The sequence below is a fragment of the Lycium barbarum genome, chromosome 6, assembly GCF_019175385.1.
Source record: "Lycium barbarum isolate Lr01 chromosome 6, ASM1917538v2, whole genome shotgun sequence".
Lineage (NCBI taxonomy): Eukaryota > Viridiplantae > Streptophyta > Magnoliopsida > Solanales > Solanaceae > Lycium > Lycium barbarum.
In genome coordinates this window covers 130,276,601-130,296,647 of record NC_083342.1, presented here as the reverse complement: position 1 = coordinate 130,296,647, position 20,047 = coordinate 130,276,601, and the positions used below count along the sequence as shown (strand labels likewise).

General features: G+C 31.9%; 2 protein-coding genes across 2 annotated transcripts; both read left to right on the top strand.

The window, feature by feature from the left end:
* Positions 1-729: 729 nt before the first annotated feature.
* LOC132598956 (leucine-rich repeat protein 1-like) lies at positions 730-3,720 on the top strand. The gene is made up of 7 exons (XM_060312125.1): positions 730-890; positions 1,123-1,258; positions 1,348-1,419; positions 1,693-1,836; positions 1,932-2,003; positions 2,127-2,198; positions 3,397-3,720. Exons 1-7 carry the CDS (start codon positions 812-814, stop codon positions 3,464-3,466), a joined length of 645 nt encoding a protein of 214 aa, XP_060168108.1. The 5' UTR covers positions 730-811; the 3' UTR covers positions 3,467-3,720.
* Positions 3,721-13,686: 9,966 nt separating this feature from the next.
* LOC132598955 (uncharacterized) lies at positions 13,687-19,653 on the top strand. The gene is made up of 4 exons (XM_060312124.1): positions 13,687-14,554; positions 17,977-18,205; positions 18,706-18,830; positions 19,183-19,653. The coding sequence occupies exons 1-4, from the start codon at positions 14,225-14,227 to the stop codon at positions 19,264-19,266; spliced, it is 768 nt and encodes a 255-aa protein (XP_060168107.1). The 5' UTR covers positions 13,687-14,224; the 3' UTR covers positions 19,267-19,653.
* Positions 19,654-20,047: the final 394 nt, after the last annotated feature.

The window sequence follows — 20,047 nt, the reverse complement described above, 5'->3', positions numbered from 1 at the left end:
ACTTTTGCCAACGGCTGTTATTGCAACAACACGCAACAACTTTTTTTTTTTTGGTCAAAAGTACTTTTTGCAATAATAATCAATACTATGGCAACAAAATTAAATTCTTTGGCAACAAAAAAATTCATTTGCCAATAAAAAAAACTAAGTTATTGTCAAATATTAAATTTTTTGTTGTCATTTCTATATTTTTTTGTAGCGTCATATCTAACCTAACTAACGGTTTTTGAATGATAGAGATTATTTTACTGGACTTATCCGATGCAAATCCTGATTAGTTATGCCATTAAAATTTGACTACTGAATTATTATACTAAAAATATTTCAGCTGAGAGTTGAGGGGTCCCTTGGTTAGGAACAAGTTATTCCAGAATTTATTTCACCTTTCTACAAGGATAAAATAAAACTATAATTTCGAAATAACTAATTCCGAGATCAGTTATATCATAATTATATCCCAATCAAATATAAAATAAATTCATCTCAAATTTAATTTTAAAATTATTTGTCTTTATCCTCTTACCAAACGAGCCCAAGAGGAGAGTTTGAGACACCCAAAGTCCACACGAAAATCTCACAGTGATAGTGTGAACACCACACTGTTCTCACTTGTTTTCCACCCTTTATTGACTCCTGCCCAGTACAAGGTACCAACACTCAACAGTGTTACAACTTCCAAATTTGACCTGACATCTCTTATATAAAAACACTCTTATTGGCTCTTGTATCACTACCATACTACATACATGTACTTGCTTCTTTGGCCTATTTCTTGACTTTTCACTCTCCATTTTCCCCATTCTCTCTCTCAATGGCTTTTCCTTCCTCATTTCTCTTCTTTTTCACCATTATTCTCTCTATCTCTCCTTCCTTCTCCACAAATTCTGAAGGTAAATTTACTCAATTTAAGCTAATCTAAGTTTCCCATGTATCTTTTTTTGCCATTCTTAGTGTTTAAAGCTTTCAGCTTTGTGTTACCATGTGAACCCCTCTTTGTTTTTCTAGGGGTTTGAGTTAAAATCTTGGAAATGGACACACTTGTATATTAAAGAAAGAAAAAGGTTGAATCTTGGAATGGACCCTCTTACTCAAATTCCTTCTTTTTTTTTTTTTTTTTTGCAGGGAATGCTTTGCATGCTTTGAGAAGCAGATTGTCAGACCCAAAAAATGTTCTACAGAGCTGGGATCCTACACTTGTGAATCCTTGTACCTGGTTCCATGTTACCTGTGACTCTGATAATAATCATGTTATTCGCCTGTAAGATGCTCTTGGTTTTTCTTTTTCTTTTGATTTGTGTTTCCAATTGGCAATTCTCGTGAATTTTTTTTAATCTTTGAAATTTGCAGGGATTTGGGCAATACTAATATTTCTGGAACTTTAGGACCAGAGCTTGGTGAACTCAAGAATCTACAATACCTGTAATTTTTCTTTGTTTGCTTACCTCTTTCTTGTTTTTTTTTTTTTTTCTTGTCTCAGCTTACTATCTCCTGTTGGCTGTACTGAAACCGTGGAAAAAGTAACTGAAAAGTAATAGAAAAGGGGCGTTTTTCAGACAAAAGAATATGTATAGATTATTGTCACATGATTAGTGTTGTTTCTGTAACTAACGGTTCAATATTTTGTGTGCTTCTTAACTTGCAAGTCTTATCTGTCTTTAAGGTGACGGGCAAACTTTTTTTCCTGGATTGCAGGGAACTTTATAGTAATAACATAGAAGGGAAAATCCCAAAGGAATTGGGTAATTTGGAAAACCTTATTAGCATGGACCTATATGGCAACAAATTTGAAGGCAACATTCCCAAGTCTTTTGCTAAATTAAAGTCTCTTAGATTTTTGTAAGTATTCTCATTCAATGATTCATGAGTTTGACAATTTCGAGCTGGCATTGATGTTGCGAAGATTGAATTTTTTTTATGTTATATGACTACAGGCGGTTAAATGACAATAAACTAACTGGTTCCATTCCAAGGGAACTCACGAAACTCCCCAACCTTAAAGTATTGTAAGTTTTGTTTCAAATTCATACCGGCTGTAGCTTTCATATTTACCAAGAAACAGAAAAAGACGATCAAATGATATGGCGTTGATTTCTGCTTGAATAAATCTTTTAATCTCGTGTTTGCAGTGATGTTTCTAATAATGATCTTTGTGGAACAATCCCCGTTGATGGCCCCTTTGGAAGCTTCCCTATGGAAGGGTATTCATTCTTGTCCTTTTTTCTTCCTTCTTGGAAAATTCGATTACATTGTCTCTGATGCTCTATCTATCCCTTGATATGATACTGGTTCATAGTAGCCCATCTTATTGGTGAAAGTTGTTTTAAGCCTCATTATGTTAGCTGTTTTACTCAGGGAGAAGCATTCTATTGAATGATCGGTTGCATCATGCTAAAAATATGCTTTTAGGTTCATAGGCAGAGGTTTTGAATGCACAACTTTGCATTATTAAGCTTAATCCCACCTATTGCAAAAATAAACTTCTGTCAAGTCATTAGTTAGTACTGCCCTCCGTCCCAAATTAGTTGTCATGTTTCGCTTCTCGAGAGTCAAACTATGTGAACATTGGCCAACATTTTAAAATGTATTTTTTCATCAAATTGACATGAAAAAAGTTGCATCATGTAATACTTTTCGTATAGTTTTTGAATATTTAAATTTTAAATTGTAAAATATTTCAGTTACCAATTTTTTAAAAAAAAATTGTAAAATATTGAGTTGATCTAATCCAGTTTAGCTTCGAAGATTAGTCAAATTGACTCTCGAAAAGTTAAAAACATCACAACTAATCTGGGATGGAGGGAGTAGTTGCTGAGAAAAAAGGGTCATTAGTTAGTAGTTGGTGACTTTGGTTGATAGCTGCTGATTAGTGAACCTCATATGCTTGCTGGAGCAAGTGCAATTATACTTTATGTGGCTGCCTAGCCTGTAAATCCCACATCTACTATATGCCTTAAATTGCTATACGATGTATATTTTCATACGACACTAGCAAGAGTCTTAGAAACTATTCATTGGTCTCGGGAACTATTTCTATTTACCGACTTGTGGATTGTTGAATTCGGATGACATAGACAACCCTAAGTGTTCCAGTTCATCAAATCTATCATTGTCGGACTAGGATACATCATATTAATAGGTAAAGCAGTGATATTTGTGCTAGAACTGGAATCACAAAATCAAAATTTGAATTCCGAAAACGGAATAGAAAAAGGAGCTGTCCTGAGTTACACATGTTGGGACCTTTAACTGTATACTGCAGTTCAATGGTTCATTCAATTTGTTTTTTCTTAATTTTGTGTAATGTTATAAGTTCTACTACTTGCAGTAAAATGAGATCTCTTCTTATCTAATCGTGATTCAAAATTTGTACTAGTAATGACATTCCTCTTGTTTCAGTTTTGCACACAACAGACTCAATGGACCTGAGCTGAAAGGACTAGTGCCCTATGACTTTGGATGCAAATAGGTCAAAATACAGTTTCATAGCAGGTTGCTTTGTGGTATCATAAGATACCTGCTAGTATATTTTATGTATTGTATATGTAGTTTGACAGTGTTCAAGTCTAATGCAGTTCATGTTAGTACCAGCTGGCATTTATAAGGTTCTTTAAACCTATCAGTAAAGCTCACCTTCACCAATAACTTGGCAGCAGAAAACCCCTGCATAGCTGAGTGTTGAACTTTTTAAATTAGAAGTATTTGATGGTTTTTGAATTGAAATTTCTTTCTCCAAGTACAGTTTTATCTTTATTTTGGACCAGGCCAAGAGAGGTACAGGGTTAATATAACACGATACGTGGTTGTTGATAGGCACAAATACGTATATATACATCTCAAGGAGAAATATTTACGAAACGTGACGATAGTTTTATATTTACAAAACATAACATTACAAATCCTATATAAAACATGTTTATTTAAAAAAAAAAAAATATATAATTTTTTTTCACTCAAAATATTATGTATGAAAATTATATGAAATGTGTATATCTCGCTTAAGGCTTAAAAAGTTCGCTCAAAATTTAGTGTATGAAAAATGTATGAAATGTGTATATCTCATTCAAGGCTTTAAAAATCTGCTCAAAATTGTGTGTATGAAAACAGTATGAAATTTGTATCTCGCTCAAGTCTTAAAATTTCGCTCACGTTTTTGTGTATAAAGTTTATGTTAGATTTCTGTAAAATTAATACAACTACAACAATATTGTATACAATTTTGACACAACATTCAAGACTTAAAATAATCGCTCAAATTTTTGTGTATGAAATGTGTATATCTTATTCAAGGTTTAAAAAGTTCGCTCAAATTTTATGTATGAAGAATGTATGAAGTGTGTATATCTCGATCAAGGCTTAAACATTACACTCAAAATTTTATGCATGAGAATAGTATGAAATGTGTATATAATGTTCATATTAGGTTTCTGAAAAATTAATACAACTACAACAACATTGTAACAACTTTCATACAATATTCAAGGCTTAAAGTTTTCGCTCACAATTTTCTGTATGAAAATTATATTAAAAAATTCGCTCATACATACACATTTCATACATTTTTCATACAGCTTTCATACACAAAAATTTGAGGTAAATTTTTTAAGTCTTTGAGGCAAAAAATAAAATAAAAAATTTAAAAAAATATAAAATTATTTTTAAAAAATATATATAAAAAAATTATTTTTTTAAAATAATTTTTTTTAAAAAATATATTTTCTGGAAAAAAAAACGAAAAATATATGAAAATTCGTCATGTTTCGTAATATATCGTTAGGTTTTGTAAATAAGGAAAACTATCGTCACGTTTCGTAAATATTTCTCCTTAATATGTATATATATATATTATGTTCAAAACACGATTAATATAACATTGTAGTTTGTGCTCCGTATCTAAAATTTTATTATATTAATGTTTGCTACGAATACAAAATCGGCAAATTTATTAATATTTTTTAAAATAGAAGACTTGTTTAAAAGGAACTATTTTCCTCTCTTTGAGATAAAACAATAGCAATATTTAAGCATCAGTTGATACTTTCAATTTTCATTCGATTAATTTAAAGGTGTAAAATACTTATTATGTTTTATCAAATTTTGATTTGAATAATTCTAATTCAAATTATTAAATTAATTTTACATGTTTAAAACGAAATAAAGTAGAAATTGATTTTCTATTTAAACGAAGAAATACTATTTTTTAATTTTTGGTAAATATTCTCGGTTTAGCTCATTTTACTTGTCATGTTGTCTTTTGTATGGTTTTTTAAGAAAACGCCGATTAGAATTATAATTTGACTAATTTACCTTATTCATTATTTGATCTCCATTTGATATATTTTTTTTTACGACATTAATCTCTTTTCACATTTATTAGAGTAAGAATAAAAATAAAAAAGTAATTAAATTCTATCTTATTTTAAAATATAAATATTTTAAGTATATTTATTTTAGTAAACATAACAAATAAATGACATGGCGGAATAGCAAATACAACAGTTTAATATCAAGATTAGATCTCAGGCTAATATAAAAAAAGAAAGAAAATTGTATGGTTTGACTACTTAATCTTTTGAAGAAAAGCAATTTCATTTGCTCTCACTAATGGATTGATACGCACGTGGCAATGATTCCATCATTATTGACTTAATGAGATACTTTGGAAATTACATGAATATTGTTTGATTTTTTAATATAACATGGTAGTTTGTACTCTGTATCTAAAACTTTATTATATTAGTGTTTACTATGAATACAAAGTCTGCACTTTTTTTTTTTACATTATTTTTTTTTAATATGGGGTTCACTTTTTTTTTTATATATTGCTTGATTTTGTTAATATGGGGTCCACTTTTTTTTACCGTGAGTTTGGAGATGGTAGGTTCCATTTTATTTTTTTTATATTGCTTGACGTTGTTTAGTATGAGGTCCACCCTTTATGGGGTGCACTTTTTTTTTTTGGACATTATTAGTTTGTACTATTTTTATACATATGATATATATAACATATACTATGTTCAAAACACGATTAATATAATATTGTAGTTTGTGTTCCGTATCTAAAACTTTATTATATTAGTGTTTGCTACGAATACAAAGTCAGCATTTTTTTTAACATTATATTTTTTTTAATATGGGGTTCATTTTTTATTTTTATTTTGATATTGCTTGATTTTGATAATATGGGGTCCACTTTTTTTTCCCATGAGTTTGGAGATGGTGAGTTCCACTTTTTTTTTTCTTTTTTTTTTATTGTTCGGTGTTATTTAGTATGGGGCCCACCTTTTTTTTAAGGGACAACGGACAACGAAGCATGGGTCTAAACCCATGCTTTATATAGTTTCTTTTTTTATTTTTTATATTGCTTAGTGTTGTTTAGTATGAGCCCACCCTTTTGGACATTATTAGTTTGCACTATTTTTATATATAATATATATATATATATATATATATATATATATGTATGTATGTATGTATATACTATGTTCAAAACACGATTAATATAACAATATAGTTTGTGCTCCGTATCTAAAACTTTATTATATTAGTGTTTGCTACAAATACAAAGTCTGCACTTTTTTTTTTTTTGACATTGTTTATTTTTTTAATATGGGATTCACTTTTTTTTTTTTATATTGCTTGATTTTTGTCAATATGGGATGCTATGTTCAAAACACAATTAATATAACATTGTAGTTTGTCCTCCGTATTTAAAAATTTATTATATTAGTGTTTGCTACGAATACGTACGTGGCAATGAATCCATCATTGTTGACTTAATGAGATACTTTGGAAATTACATGAATATTGTTTGATTTTTTAATATGGGTGCACTTTTTTTTTTTTGGACATTATTAATTTGTACTATTTTTATGCATATATATATATATATATATATATATATATATATATATATATATATATATATATATATATATATATATATATATATATATATATATATATATATACTATGTTCAAAAGACGATTAATATAACATTGTGATTTGTACTCCATATCTAAAACTTTATTATATTAGTGTTTACTACGAATACAAAGTCTGCACTTTTTTTTTACATTATTTTATTTTTAATATGGGGTTCACTTTTTTTTTATATGGCTTGATTTTGTTAATATGGGGTCCACTTTTTTTTACCGTGAGTTTAGAGATGGTGGGTTTCACTTTTTTTTTTTATATTCTTGATGTTGTTTAGTATGGGGTCCACCCTTTATGGGGTGCACTTTTTTTTTAGACATTATTAGTTTGTACTATTTTTATACATATAATATATATATACATATACTATGTTCAAAACACGATTAATATAACATTGTAGTTTGTGTTTCGTATCTAAAACTTTATTATATTAGTGTTTGCTATTAATACAAAGTCAGCACTTTTTTTTTATATTGCTTGATTTTGTTAATATGAGGTCCACAATTTTATTTTATTTTTTTATGGGGGCTGTTTAATATGGGGCCCAATTTTTTTTTAAGGGCCCACGATGGCGACGAAATGTTGTTGGAACGGACGACGAAGAGTGAGTAACAACTCACTCTTCTAAATAGTAGTAAAGTAATATATATAGTTTTCCCTTGTTGTGATATGTTAACTTGGGCTTTCAGAAAAGAAAAAGAATCCTTGACTGAAATGGGGAAGGCAAACCCAAAAATTGTGCATATACAAGGAGGCAGAATCTCTAAAGAAAATATTTACTCTAATTGCCAAATTGAATAATTATCTAAGTAGGCGTTTGGACATGCGAATTTGAAACAATAGTTTGAAATTATGGTTTGAAATTAGCGTTTGGATATGCGATTTCATCTCATCTCATGATTTGAAATCATGAGATAAAATCCCAAATCATCCAAAAAAGTATGATTTGAGGTTTCAAACCATGATTTCAAATCATGTCCAAACGGAACCTTAACAGAACTAATTGATGAATCAAATGCCGATGAGAATAGAATCTCCATTGTTTTAAAATAATGAACTGACTATTTAATCAATGACAAACAAGTTTCATGTGAGGTAAAAGCACTAAACAATAGTCAACAAGTCCAAAAGTAAAATAATTTTTAAACGCGCAAACAATTTGGCACGTGAAGTGAAGCTGACTTAAAGAACCAGGGGTCGCTCTAGAAATACGCAAAACTTAGAGGACTCAGAAAGCAACGCATTATGTGAGCTGGAAGACCCTGAACACGTGTTAACAGGAGGATGGAAGTACGGAATCATTTCAAAAAGTTGTTGCTGACGTGACGTTAACATAAATGATGGAAACCCTTCAATGCAATTAGCATGTTAGCCGACGACGCAGGGGTGTCAATGGTACGGTTCGGGTGGTTATTTTATAAAATTTATAGCATATTAATTTTTTGGTTATTTCATTTTGTATAACTAAAATTGAACTTTTCGAAACCGTTCCATCATCTCGGTTTTCTTCGGTATCGGTACGATTCGGTTAATTTTTTGATATTTTTTTAAAAAACGTCATATAAAAGTAGTAGAAGTTGTACACGATATCATGCATACTTGTATAAGACTTTGACAAGAACTCTCTAGACATTTTATTGTTTAAAAGGTGAAGAATTAAGAAAATGTGAATCACGACAAGAATAGAGATCCATTCCACTATTTTATAGTAGTGTACGATAATATTTAATAAAGACAAAAAATTTAGATCACACGAACGGAAAGTACTCAATCAAGATGAGACAAGAACTGAGTCTAATAAGATTCAATATCCAATAAAAGAATTTAAATCATAAGAAAGGAAAAATATGTAATACCATGTAGCTTGTTACTAAAGATTGTTGGAATACCTTATAACTAGTTACTACTTGAGGTGCTAGAACTAATTTAGTTTCAATGGGGGTAACATAACAGGTTTCGTAGTTGAATTAATATTAATTACTTGTTGCTGACTTGTAATCATTCCCACCATCCAAGGCACAAGGCAAAAAATTTAATGGTTTATCAATTTTAAACTTAATATATAAAATATATATTACACATATAAATATATTCGGTACGGTTCAGTATTTTTTCGGTTTATTTTTATAAAATAAAAAATCTATCCAATTTTTCGGTACGGTTAAAAATTTATATAAAAACCATCGATTTTATTAAGAATTTCTAATAATCGGTTCGGTTCAATTCGGTCGGTTAAGTCGATTTTTACAAAATCATTGACACCCCTAGCGGACGTTATGTACTTAGATTGTTCTTTCTTAAATAAAATAAATTATTTTGAAGCAGAAGTAAATCTCAAGGGCCCAAATCTTAATATAAGCAATGGCATTAGCATTACGACATTGCTACTACTAGAGAAATACTAATGCACATGATTGTATATTTCATCCAGTCCAGCTTCTTTTATTTTGCAAAGACAATAGTCTTTTTCATAATTAAGATTTTATACTGTTAATTGGAGAAAAAAAGGAGTCAAATAATTTGGACAAAACGTGTAAAAAGTAATAAGAACAATTATTTTCATTTTGCAAAAGAGATGGACAGTGAACTTTTTCGTATTTAATGTTTCACACTTTTAATTGGAGAAAAAAGGGAGTCAAATAATTTGGACTAAAGGTGTAAAAAGTAATACAAATATATATATATATATATATATATATATATATATATGTAACACGTACACGCGCAAATAATTGAAAAATGTAGCATGTATAATGGAGTACTACTTTTTTTAGTGACTATATTTTTATTGTTTGATTGTACTCGTGTGTAAATTAGTCTAGAGATTTTGAATAACACAGGTTATTTCATATTAAAAATAGTAGCAATTTAACTATCAAATAAAAATGTAAATTTGTGTGATAATGAAATCATTATTGTTTTATTCGTCTTGAGAATATAATACTTTAAGAAATTAAAAAACATGTTGAAATTTTTAAAACTAAAGTTCAAGTTAAAATTAATCCCTTATATCAATTGTTATTAATCTTCATTTTTAAGTTCTTATAAAATCTAGTTGCAATTCCTAAATTTGGTAAATCAACAAATTTCTCGTAACAACTCAAATATTGAGAAAAGCAAAATATTACTCATTGTTCCTTATCTTTAATTCCTTCTAATTACTGCTCATAAAAAGATATTGAGAAAAACAAATTATTACTCCCTCTAGTTTAAAATAAGTATCCACTTAACCTTTTATTTTGGTTTAATTAAGTGTTTACTTACAAAATAAAAAAGGAATTGACTTTGTTTTTCCAAATTTGCTCCTATTTACTCAAGCCAATAATTCAACAAGAGTGTTCCCTTCAGATAAGACGCACCGTAGGCCATCCTCGGCTTTCTTCGTTTTCGATGAAAAAAATATCTTGATCTCTCACAAAAAAATCTGTGATAAAGAGCAGATGGGTCCTATCCTCTATATCGAACACTCATATATCGTTAGGTTTTGTAAATAAAAAAAACTATCGTCACGTTTCGTAAATATTTCTCCTTAACATGTATCTATATATATAATTTTCCCTTGTTGTGATATGTTAACTTGGGCTTTCAGAAAAGAAAAAGAATCCTTGACTGAATTGGGGAAGGCAAACCCAAAAATTGTGCATATACAAGGAGGCAGAATCTCTAAAGAAAATATTTACTCTAATTGCCAAATTGAATAATTTTCTAAGTAGGCGTTTGGACATGCGAATTTGAAACAATAGTTTGAAATCATGATTTGAAATTAGCGTTTGGACTTTGGATATGCGATTTCATCTCATCTCATGATTTGAATCATGAGATAAAATCTCAAATCATCCAAAAAAGTATGATTTGAAATTTTAAACCATGATTTCAAATCATGTCCCAACGGAACCTTAACAGAACTAAGTGATGAATCAAATGCCGATGAGAATAGAATCTCCATTGTTTTTAAATAATGAACTGACGAGAAAAGGACAAAAATAGTCCCTTAACTATGATAGTAGGTTCAAAATAGTCCCTTAACTATGCACTTAACAGTTTTAGTCATTTAAGTTTGTTACAAGTTAACAAAATTGGTCCCTTAACTATGAGAGTAGATTCAAAATAGTCCCTTAACTATGAACTTAACGGTTTTGGTCCTTTAAGTTTGTCATAAGTTGACAAAATGGTCCCTTAACTATGAGGGTTGGTTAAAAATAGTCCCTTAAGTATGCTTAACGGTTTGATAATGTCAGAAAATGGTGTCTCGAAACACAAAGACCGACGTACTCTATCGATTAAAACTGAGGGACTCCATCGACTAAATAAAATACACTAGACTTTAGAAATAAATTAGAAATAGCAGAAACTAAAAAAGTTGTCACTACCAAAAACAAGCGAAAAAAACGATGGACGGAAACCGATGGATAAAATCGAGGGACACTATTTTTTTTTAATTTTTATTGTTTTTTACGAAAACCAACGGAAGTCCATCGGTTATTTTTGAGGAAAAATGCGCAGAAACTATTTTCTTTTTAAAAAAGAACCACTACACTAGAAGTATTTAGTTTTCTCTAGTTTTCAGTAAAAACGAATCTAGTGTATTTTACTTAGCGAATGGACTCCCTCGATTTTAATCGACAGAATCTGTCGGTCTTTGTGCTCCGAGACACTATTTTTTGACATTATCAAGTCTGTAGGTTTTTCCTCAGTTTTTTTCTATAACCGACTAACGTCCGTCGGTTTTGTCCCGAGTTATTTGATCGATCTAGAGTTCTCACTAATTTTTCTTTTTTTTTCATAGTTCTCGTCAAATCTAACAAATAGAGTTCGATGAATATTTTGTCGAGACTAAAACTGTCAACTTATGGCAAACTTAAAGGACCAAAATCGTTAAGTGCATAGTTAAGGGACTATTTTGAACCTACTCTCATAGTTAAGATACCGTTTTTGTTAACTTGTAACAAACTTAAAGGACTAAAACCGTTAAGTGCATAGTTAAGGAATTATTTTGAACCTACTATCATAGTTAAGGGACCATTTTTGTCCTTTTCTCATGTACTGACCATTTAATCAATGACAAACAAGTTTCATGTGAGGTAAAAGCACTAAACAATAGTCAACAAGTCCAAAAGTAAAATAATTTTTAAACGCGCAAACAATTTGGCACGTGAAGTGAAGCTGACTTAAAGAACCAGGGATCGCTCTAGAAATACGCAAAACTTAGAGGACTCAGAAAGCAACGATTATGTGAGCTGGAAGACCCTGACCACGTGTTAAAAGGGGGATGGAAGAACGGAATCATTTCAAAAAGGTTATTGCTGACGTGACGTTAACATAAATGATGGAAAGCCTTCAATGCAACTGGCATGTTTGCCGACGTTATGTACTTAGATTGTTCTCTCTTAAATAAAATAAATTATTTTGAAACAGAAGTAAATCTCAAGGGCACAAATCTTAATATAAGCAATGGCATTACCATTACGAAATTGCTACTACTAGAGAAATACTAATGAACATGATTGTATATTTCATCCAACCCAACTTCTTTTATTTTGCAAAAAAGAGATAGGACAATAGTCTTTTTCATAATTAAGATTTTATATTTTTAATTGGAGAAAAAAAGGAGTCAAATAATTTGGACAAACCGTGTAAAAAATAATAAGAACAAATATTTTCATTTTGCAAAAGAGATGGACAGTGAACTTTTTCGTATTTAATGTTTCACACTTTTAATTGGAGAAAAAAGGGAGTCAAATAATTTGGACTAAAGGTGTAAAAAGTAATATATATATATATATATATATATATATATGTAACATGTACACACGCAAATAATTGAAAAATGTAGCATGTATAATGGAGTACTACTTTTTTTAGTGACTATATTTTTATTGTTTGATTGGACTCGTGTGTAAATTAGTCTAGAGATTTTGAATAACACAGGTTATTTCATATTAAAAATAGTAGCAATTTATCTATCAAATAAAAATGTAAATTTGTGTGATAATGAAATCATTATTGTTTTATTCGTCTTGAGAATATAATACTTTAAGAAATTAAAAAACATGTTGAAATTTTTAAAACTAAAGTTCAAGTTAAAATTAATCCCTTATATCAATTGTTATTAATCTTCATTTTTAAGTTCTTATAAAATCTAGTTGCAATTCCTAAATTTGGTAAATCAACAAATTTCTCCGAACTACTCAAATATTGAGAAAAGCAAAATATTACTCATTGTTCCTTATCTTTAATTCCTTCTAATTACTGCTCATAAAAAGATATTGAGAAAAACAAATTATTACTCTCTCTAGTGTAAAATAAGTATCCACTTAACCTTTTATTTTGGTTTAATTAAGTTTTTACTTACAAAATAAAAAAGGAATTGACTTTGTTTTTTCAAATATTTTCCTATTTACTCAAGCCAATAATTCAACAAGAGTGTTCCCTTCAGATAAGACGCATCGTAGGCCATCCTCGTCGATGAAAAAAATATCTTGATCTCTCACAAAAAAAAATCTGTGATAAAGAGCATATGGGTCCTATCCCCTATATCGAACACTCATTTCTATTTACTCCTATGTACTCAAGCCAATAAATCAACAAGAGTGTTCCCTTCAGATAAGACGCACCGTAGGCCATCCTCGTCGATGAAAAAAATATCTTGATCTCTCACAAAAAAAAATCTGTGATAAAGAGCAGATGGGTCCTATCCCCTATATCGAACACTCATTTCTATTTACTCCTATGTACTCAAGCCAATAAATCAACAAGAGTGTTTCCTTCAGATAAGACGCACCGTAGGTCATCCTCGGCCTTCTTCATTTTCAATGAAAAAAAATATCTTGATTTCTCATAAAAAAATTATGAAATAAAGAGTAGATGGATCGTATCCCCTGTAGCTAACACTCATTACTACCTATTGATAGAGAGATCTCATCAAATATCAAACTTTGCCGGTCTTATTAACAAAAAACAATTTAGTCAAAATAGCTACTCTTTATTTCTAAAAGTTAGTGTCTTATTAAGTGGCATGAATGTGAAAAGGACTAGGGGGCAAAGAGGAGGGAGTATGGTTCAAGAGCGAATGAAAATGTAAACGTGGAAGAAAATTAGGGAAGTGCTTTGGTAAACCACAAGACTCTTACCATATTTTGTCTTCTACACTTTGCTCCTATTTATTGGCGGCCATCTTTGAAACTCCTGCACCAGTCCAACTTCTCTGTCTCCCCTACTGACAACTATAAGAGAACCCTTTTCAATTTGTAACACCTGGGGTGTCTCCAGTTTTTCTCCACAAGTTAAAACATGTGTGCTTTTTTTCTCAGGAATGGCTCTAAAGCCCACCATTTATGGAGAAGACCTTCCATTGCACCTTTGAATATCAAGAACCGTATTGTTCATCACCAACTTCAACAATCTAAAGTTTATTCAAGATTACCTCAATCTTTTTATAGGAAAACCAAGGAACTAGAGTTGTCAAGTCCAAGTTTCTTGGCTTTCTTTTCAGGGGTATCTTCGTCTGCTTCAAAAGTTGGGTTCGTTGGTTGGTACTTAGAAAAACTCAACACTCGACCCATTCTCACCAAAAGTATCACTTGTGGCCTTATTCTCACTGCAGCTGATTTTTCCTCGCAGGTATTTTTATTCAGTAATGTTGTAAAAGGAAAAAAAAAAAAAAAGATTCTCTATTCTCTGGAAATTTGTGTTTCTGTTCTTGTTTACTTTATAGAAAGGTTTTAAGCTTCTTTGAAAGTTACTTTGTTGAAAAATTCATTATTAGGGTAAATAATTATGCATGTTGTGTACTGCATCCTGTTCTTTAATTTGGGGTGAAAAAGTAAAGTTACAAGGGTTCAAATTGCAGAGATTATGAAGTAGTTGTTATATAGAGTTTGTGTATTAATCAAACAAGATTAATGATCTTGACCCCTTTCCTTTCCTCCTCATCCGGATACTTTTTCGCCCCAATTAAACATAGAGCTGATGAAATAGGGCAAACCATTGTCAACCAGAAAAGAAAAAAAAAAAAAAAAAAAAAAAAAGAGTAGCTAGATGGCACTAAGTTCCTCGTGGAGTTACTCTTACTATTAGGTATGGGATAAGTGACCTTAAATCTATGAGTTTAGTTTCTTAACTTTCCCAACATATGTAGTAGTCTCACCCAAACCCACTCTTACTTAGCATTTGCACAATTCAAAGTTTGGTTGGCTTCTGAATCATCTTCATTCAGGAGTTCGGACTACACACTGAGCACTATTCCTCCTGTTTGTCCTTTAATTTGTGACCTGTCTCCACAGCAGTGTTGAGCACTCGCCTCGCTTAATGTGCGCTTTAGTGTCGTCATCAAGGTTCTAAGACATTTTCCCCTGCCAATGAGCGCTTCCTGAAGAGGCAACACTAAACAATTAATATTTCACTTTATTGTTATTCTTTTTCCAATTTCTTTTCGATATATTTGTTATTCATGCTTATAATTACTAACTTTGAAATAAACATATCTATTTGTATTTTTCTCCATTTGCGCCTTCTTTCATTAATGCCCATGCTTTATTTGCCCTTTGCGCTTTGCACTTAAAGCTCCGACAGACCTTAGAGTTGTTTTGCCCTTTTAGCTTTTGATAACACTGCTCCACAGTGGATCCAAGTGCTGAAGGCATCTAGAAGAATAGGACTTGTTAAATTCGCGAAGCACCACTACAGCAGGGTTTTTAAAGAATAAAAGTAGCTTCCTTACTAAATGACTCGACTTAAAAGACGGATAATGTGAGGCGAGCAAGCAACTTGTCTGGTCTTGTGGTGCGCTCATCTAGTTACAGGAATGAAATCAAATCCCAACTTGACCCGTAGCCAAGACTATCTACGACTTGCCCGGTCAAGTATGGAAGCTATTCTTAGAAAGAGGTGCGCTTAGAACTCGTTATTGGATTAAGTGCGAGTTCCCCTTCTTTCATACCACTTAGCCTGGAAATTGGACAGATTGCTTTGCTTGGGATTTCCTAAGTAACCAAACCAATCCTTGTTATTTCAACGGAAAATGGTCTTATAAGCATTTGAAGTGGACGAACAATCAGTGTATTATGTACTTGAGTTTCATGATATCATGTCTTTCTGCCCAACAATGTCGGATACCGCTTTCATATGTCTTAGTTGGTGGTGGAGAAGAAGACCCGCCTAAAGATGAAGATTCTATTTTTCTATGCTTTCAACTTTCAAAGGCTCAAAGGAAAGTAGGCATCAATTAATCTGCTTACTGTCCTTATAGATTATCTATCTTCTTGGCATAGCTGGAATGAGTACATTAAGTACAAAACTAGCTAGTTTCCACTAATTAGTCATCCTTCACGTAGAGCAACCTTCTCAGCTTTATATATAGAGAACTGCTTCATAACACCGGAGTAATACGCATACTAAAGAACCCATGGAGGGACTATTCCATTTTCCACCGAGTTTCAACCGTGCACCATTGACCCTCAAGAATTTCTCATATAAGGTGTGCCTAACCCACACGACAAACACTGCACTCTTACAAGTTACAACTAAACCAAAGTCTTGGGGGGCTATTATTGTCTGATAGACTTGTTTTCGTCATTCCTTACTTTCATCTTCACATGATTTCAAGCAAACGAGAGCCCTAAGAGTTTCCTCCAAGTTCATTCGCAATCGTAGGGTATAGGAGCTTCCTATAAACGCCTGTGAACCCATGGAGGGACTATTCCATTTTCCACCGAGTTTCAACCGTGCACCATTGACCCTCAAGAATTTCTCATATAAGGTGTGCCTAACCCACACGACAGACACTGCACTCTTACAAGTTACAACTAAACCAAAGTCTTGGGGGGCTATTATTGTCTGATAGACTTGTTTTCGTCATTCCTTACTTTCATCTTCACATGCTTTCAAGCAAACGAGAGCCCTAAGAGTTTCCTCCAAGTTCATTCGCAATCGTAGGGTATAGGAGCTTCCTATAAACGCCTGTCTTTTAACAGGTAATCATGGACCAGTTCAACGACATTCACTCATTTTAGCCCACAAGTTCCACAATTGTCTTCTCATAGTTGCCAGATCTGATTCTTTGGTGCTCCTTTCCATGAGTTCTTTCTGGACTGAAAACTGAATGACTGTTGGTATTTGCACCAATTTCTTTTACATAATGACCCTTATTGGTAATTCAAATTATTAGCATCTAAAGACTAGGATAGTTGATGTAGCCTCAGACTACACTAGCAACCGGATTCTACAAAATAATAAAGAAGTGCAAAGGATTGTCAATTCTTAGAAACTAGCACGAAATGACAAAGTTTGATTTTGCTTCTTTGTTATTTGAGAAATGTCAAGTTGAGATTTGATTGAAGAATTCTAATACTGAACAAAAGTAAGATGATGCCGAGAGAACTTCAACTATAGGAGAGCAAAATTAAGGAAAATGATCATATAAGATGAAGATCGAGGGTCAACGTAATCTTATGTTAATTAATGATGGTTTTATAATAACAAAACTCAAATTATTCATTCCCAAGTTGGAGTCAAACCTGCACAGGGGAAATAGCCATTTATTCTTTAAAATTAATCCAGCGTGGTCTTGTAGTCACAAGCATTTATTCCCGTGGAAGCTAATAGTAGTCTGTATCGCTTAGTGGAAAAGAACAGTTCTGTTCCTATAATGTGACAGAAATTGGCACTTGGTACCTTTCAGAATACTACATTTGTATATCAGGATACATCTTGAAGGGGTTAAACTTGCTTTTCATGTATTATGGTGTGTAGTAATAATGTCCAATATTAAATGGAGTGGCAAGGTCAGAGATGATTCATAGACGACCCCAACTTGCTTGGGGTTGAGGCGTTGCAGTTCTATGGTGTAGAAATAACACCAGTAAATGTTCAACAACACTTCAGAATATCAAAGTCTGTTAGTTCTCTTATGTAATTTGCGTTTCACCTGCCTTATTTACCATTCCCTCTTCTAGTTTGTCTTTCTATTCTGGTTCACCTGTGGAATTAATCCTTACACGTTTCTAATCTTTTCCCCCCTTTTCTTCGCGCTCTCTGTTCTGTAGACAATTGCTGGGTCATTGATGGAGCAGTATGACCTCACACGAACATTGCGGATGGCTGGTTTTGGAGCATTAATTGTTGGACCTTCACTTCATTTCTGGTTCAATTTTCTGTCAAGGCGCCTTCCAAAGCGTGATGTTATCTCAACATTAAAAAAAATAGTTTTGGGACAGACAGTTTATGGCCCTGCAGTTAACTCTATTTTCTTCTCCATGAATGCTGCAGCACAAGGTACGACTGAGTAGGCTTTACTTTACCGTCATTAATAAAATAAAATATTTATGGAGGACTTGGACAATTATCATATTCTTGAGCCCTTGATATTAAAGGTAGAACCTGTTCCTTTTGTGCCAGTGTGTCTGAGAAGTGACACAGAAACCAAAAATTAAGGTTAGATAAGGAACATCTATTTGATAAATTTGACACAACATAAGAATCTGTCAGTTCATTGGCAAGCTGCTTCTTTAGTAGATCCATCAGTAAATATTTACTGATTGGAAGTGGATCAGCTCCTTTCCCTTTTTTACTTTTTTGTCGCCATTAGTCCTTAATGGCTATCTACCATGCTTGTTAAGTTTGAATTTGGATATCCCAAACTTCTTTATTAGATGAATGAACTAGCATTACTTTTGACATTTATTCAAACTCTTCCAATTTTATTTTCTGAATTACAATGGGCATTAACTTTGGATGCCTGTATCACTAATCCTTGTATTGGTTGCTACCCTTAGGTGAAAGTAGTTCAGAGATTGTTGCCCGACTCAAGCGCGACTTGATTCCCACGGTTGTCAATGGTCTTATGTACTGGCCAATATGTGATTTCATTACATTCAAGTTTGCTCCTGTTCATTTACAGGTATGCTTAGGGTCTCATCGACCTGTAAGGTTACTTTACATAACTTAAGATGTCCTTTTCTGCCATTAGGCCTTTGGCCTACTGAGAGACAAATCCAGGATTTAAAATTTGATGGGTTCAAACTTTGTGTTTTCGTCACTGAACCCAATGCACTTTTGTTTAATATTTTAGTAATTTTTTAAATATACATATATGCTCAGAGTAACAAATGAAGTTCTCTATGGTACCAAAAGAAAAAAGTGGTTTTCCCCCTTCATTTTCAATAGAGGGTTGTCTTTCCTATTATAGAAATAATGTATTCGTATATTTATTTGATTGGGTAACTAACTAGATGTTGTTACTACATTGACAGCCGCTTGTGAGCAACACATTTTCGTACGTATGGAATGTGTATCTGACCTACATGGCAAGCCAAGAAAAAGTCTCTACGACGTGATCCTTGTATAAGAAGCTATATGATGTCTTCTCTGCTAACAATTCACATATTCTTCTTGCTAACAATCTGGCTGGAGGCATGGCTTTGGAATGATTTTCTCCCCGATGACATGTTAGTGTGGTGGACCAGAATTTCAGCAGAAGCACAGATGATGCCATTGAATGTATTATTTAAGAGTTACTTGGACCATCATGGTTCTTTTTGTATATCCTAGTTCTAGTTAAAGAAATCGCATATTACACTATTAGCTTTTGCCAAAGAGGATATTGACTATGAAGGGCAGGCATAGATCTAATTTTGAAGATTTTGCATTTGTATCCTTATTCTCAACTTCATTGCAAGTTGACAATTTTTGGATTAGAAGAAACCTCTGTTACAATTTGTTAATGTACCAAATTGTTCTGAATATCAAAGATGTATTTGCAGTGTGCATATAGTTGTAATCTTGCTAACTACCCAATAAAGCTTGCAAAAGTATCCAACATGAAAGGAAATAAAGCTATTGTTGTCACATTAAAGCAACTAAATTTTATCCTCTATAACAGTAATACTCACTAAACTTTACCTACTATAATGACAAAAACCTATTGATTAAAGGTGACTTTGACTTTTAAAGTGTATAAGGTTTATGCTTTATTGTCAAAATGAGCAAAATGCAGTTACTTTAATATTATTTCTTTATTGTTATAATGGCCAGAGTCAAGCTATTTTGATGTAACAAAAAGTAGTATTACGACTACTATTCTATTCTAATGGATAAAGTTCAGTGACCATCTGATTA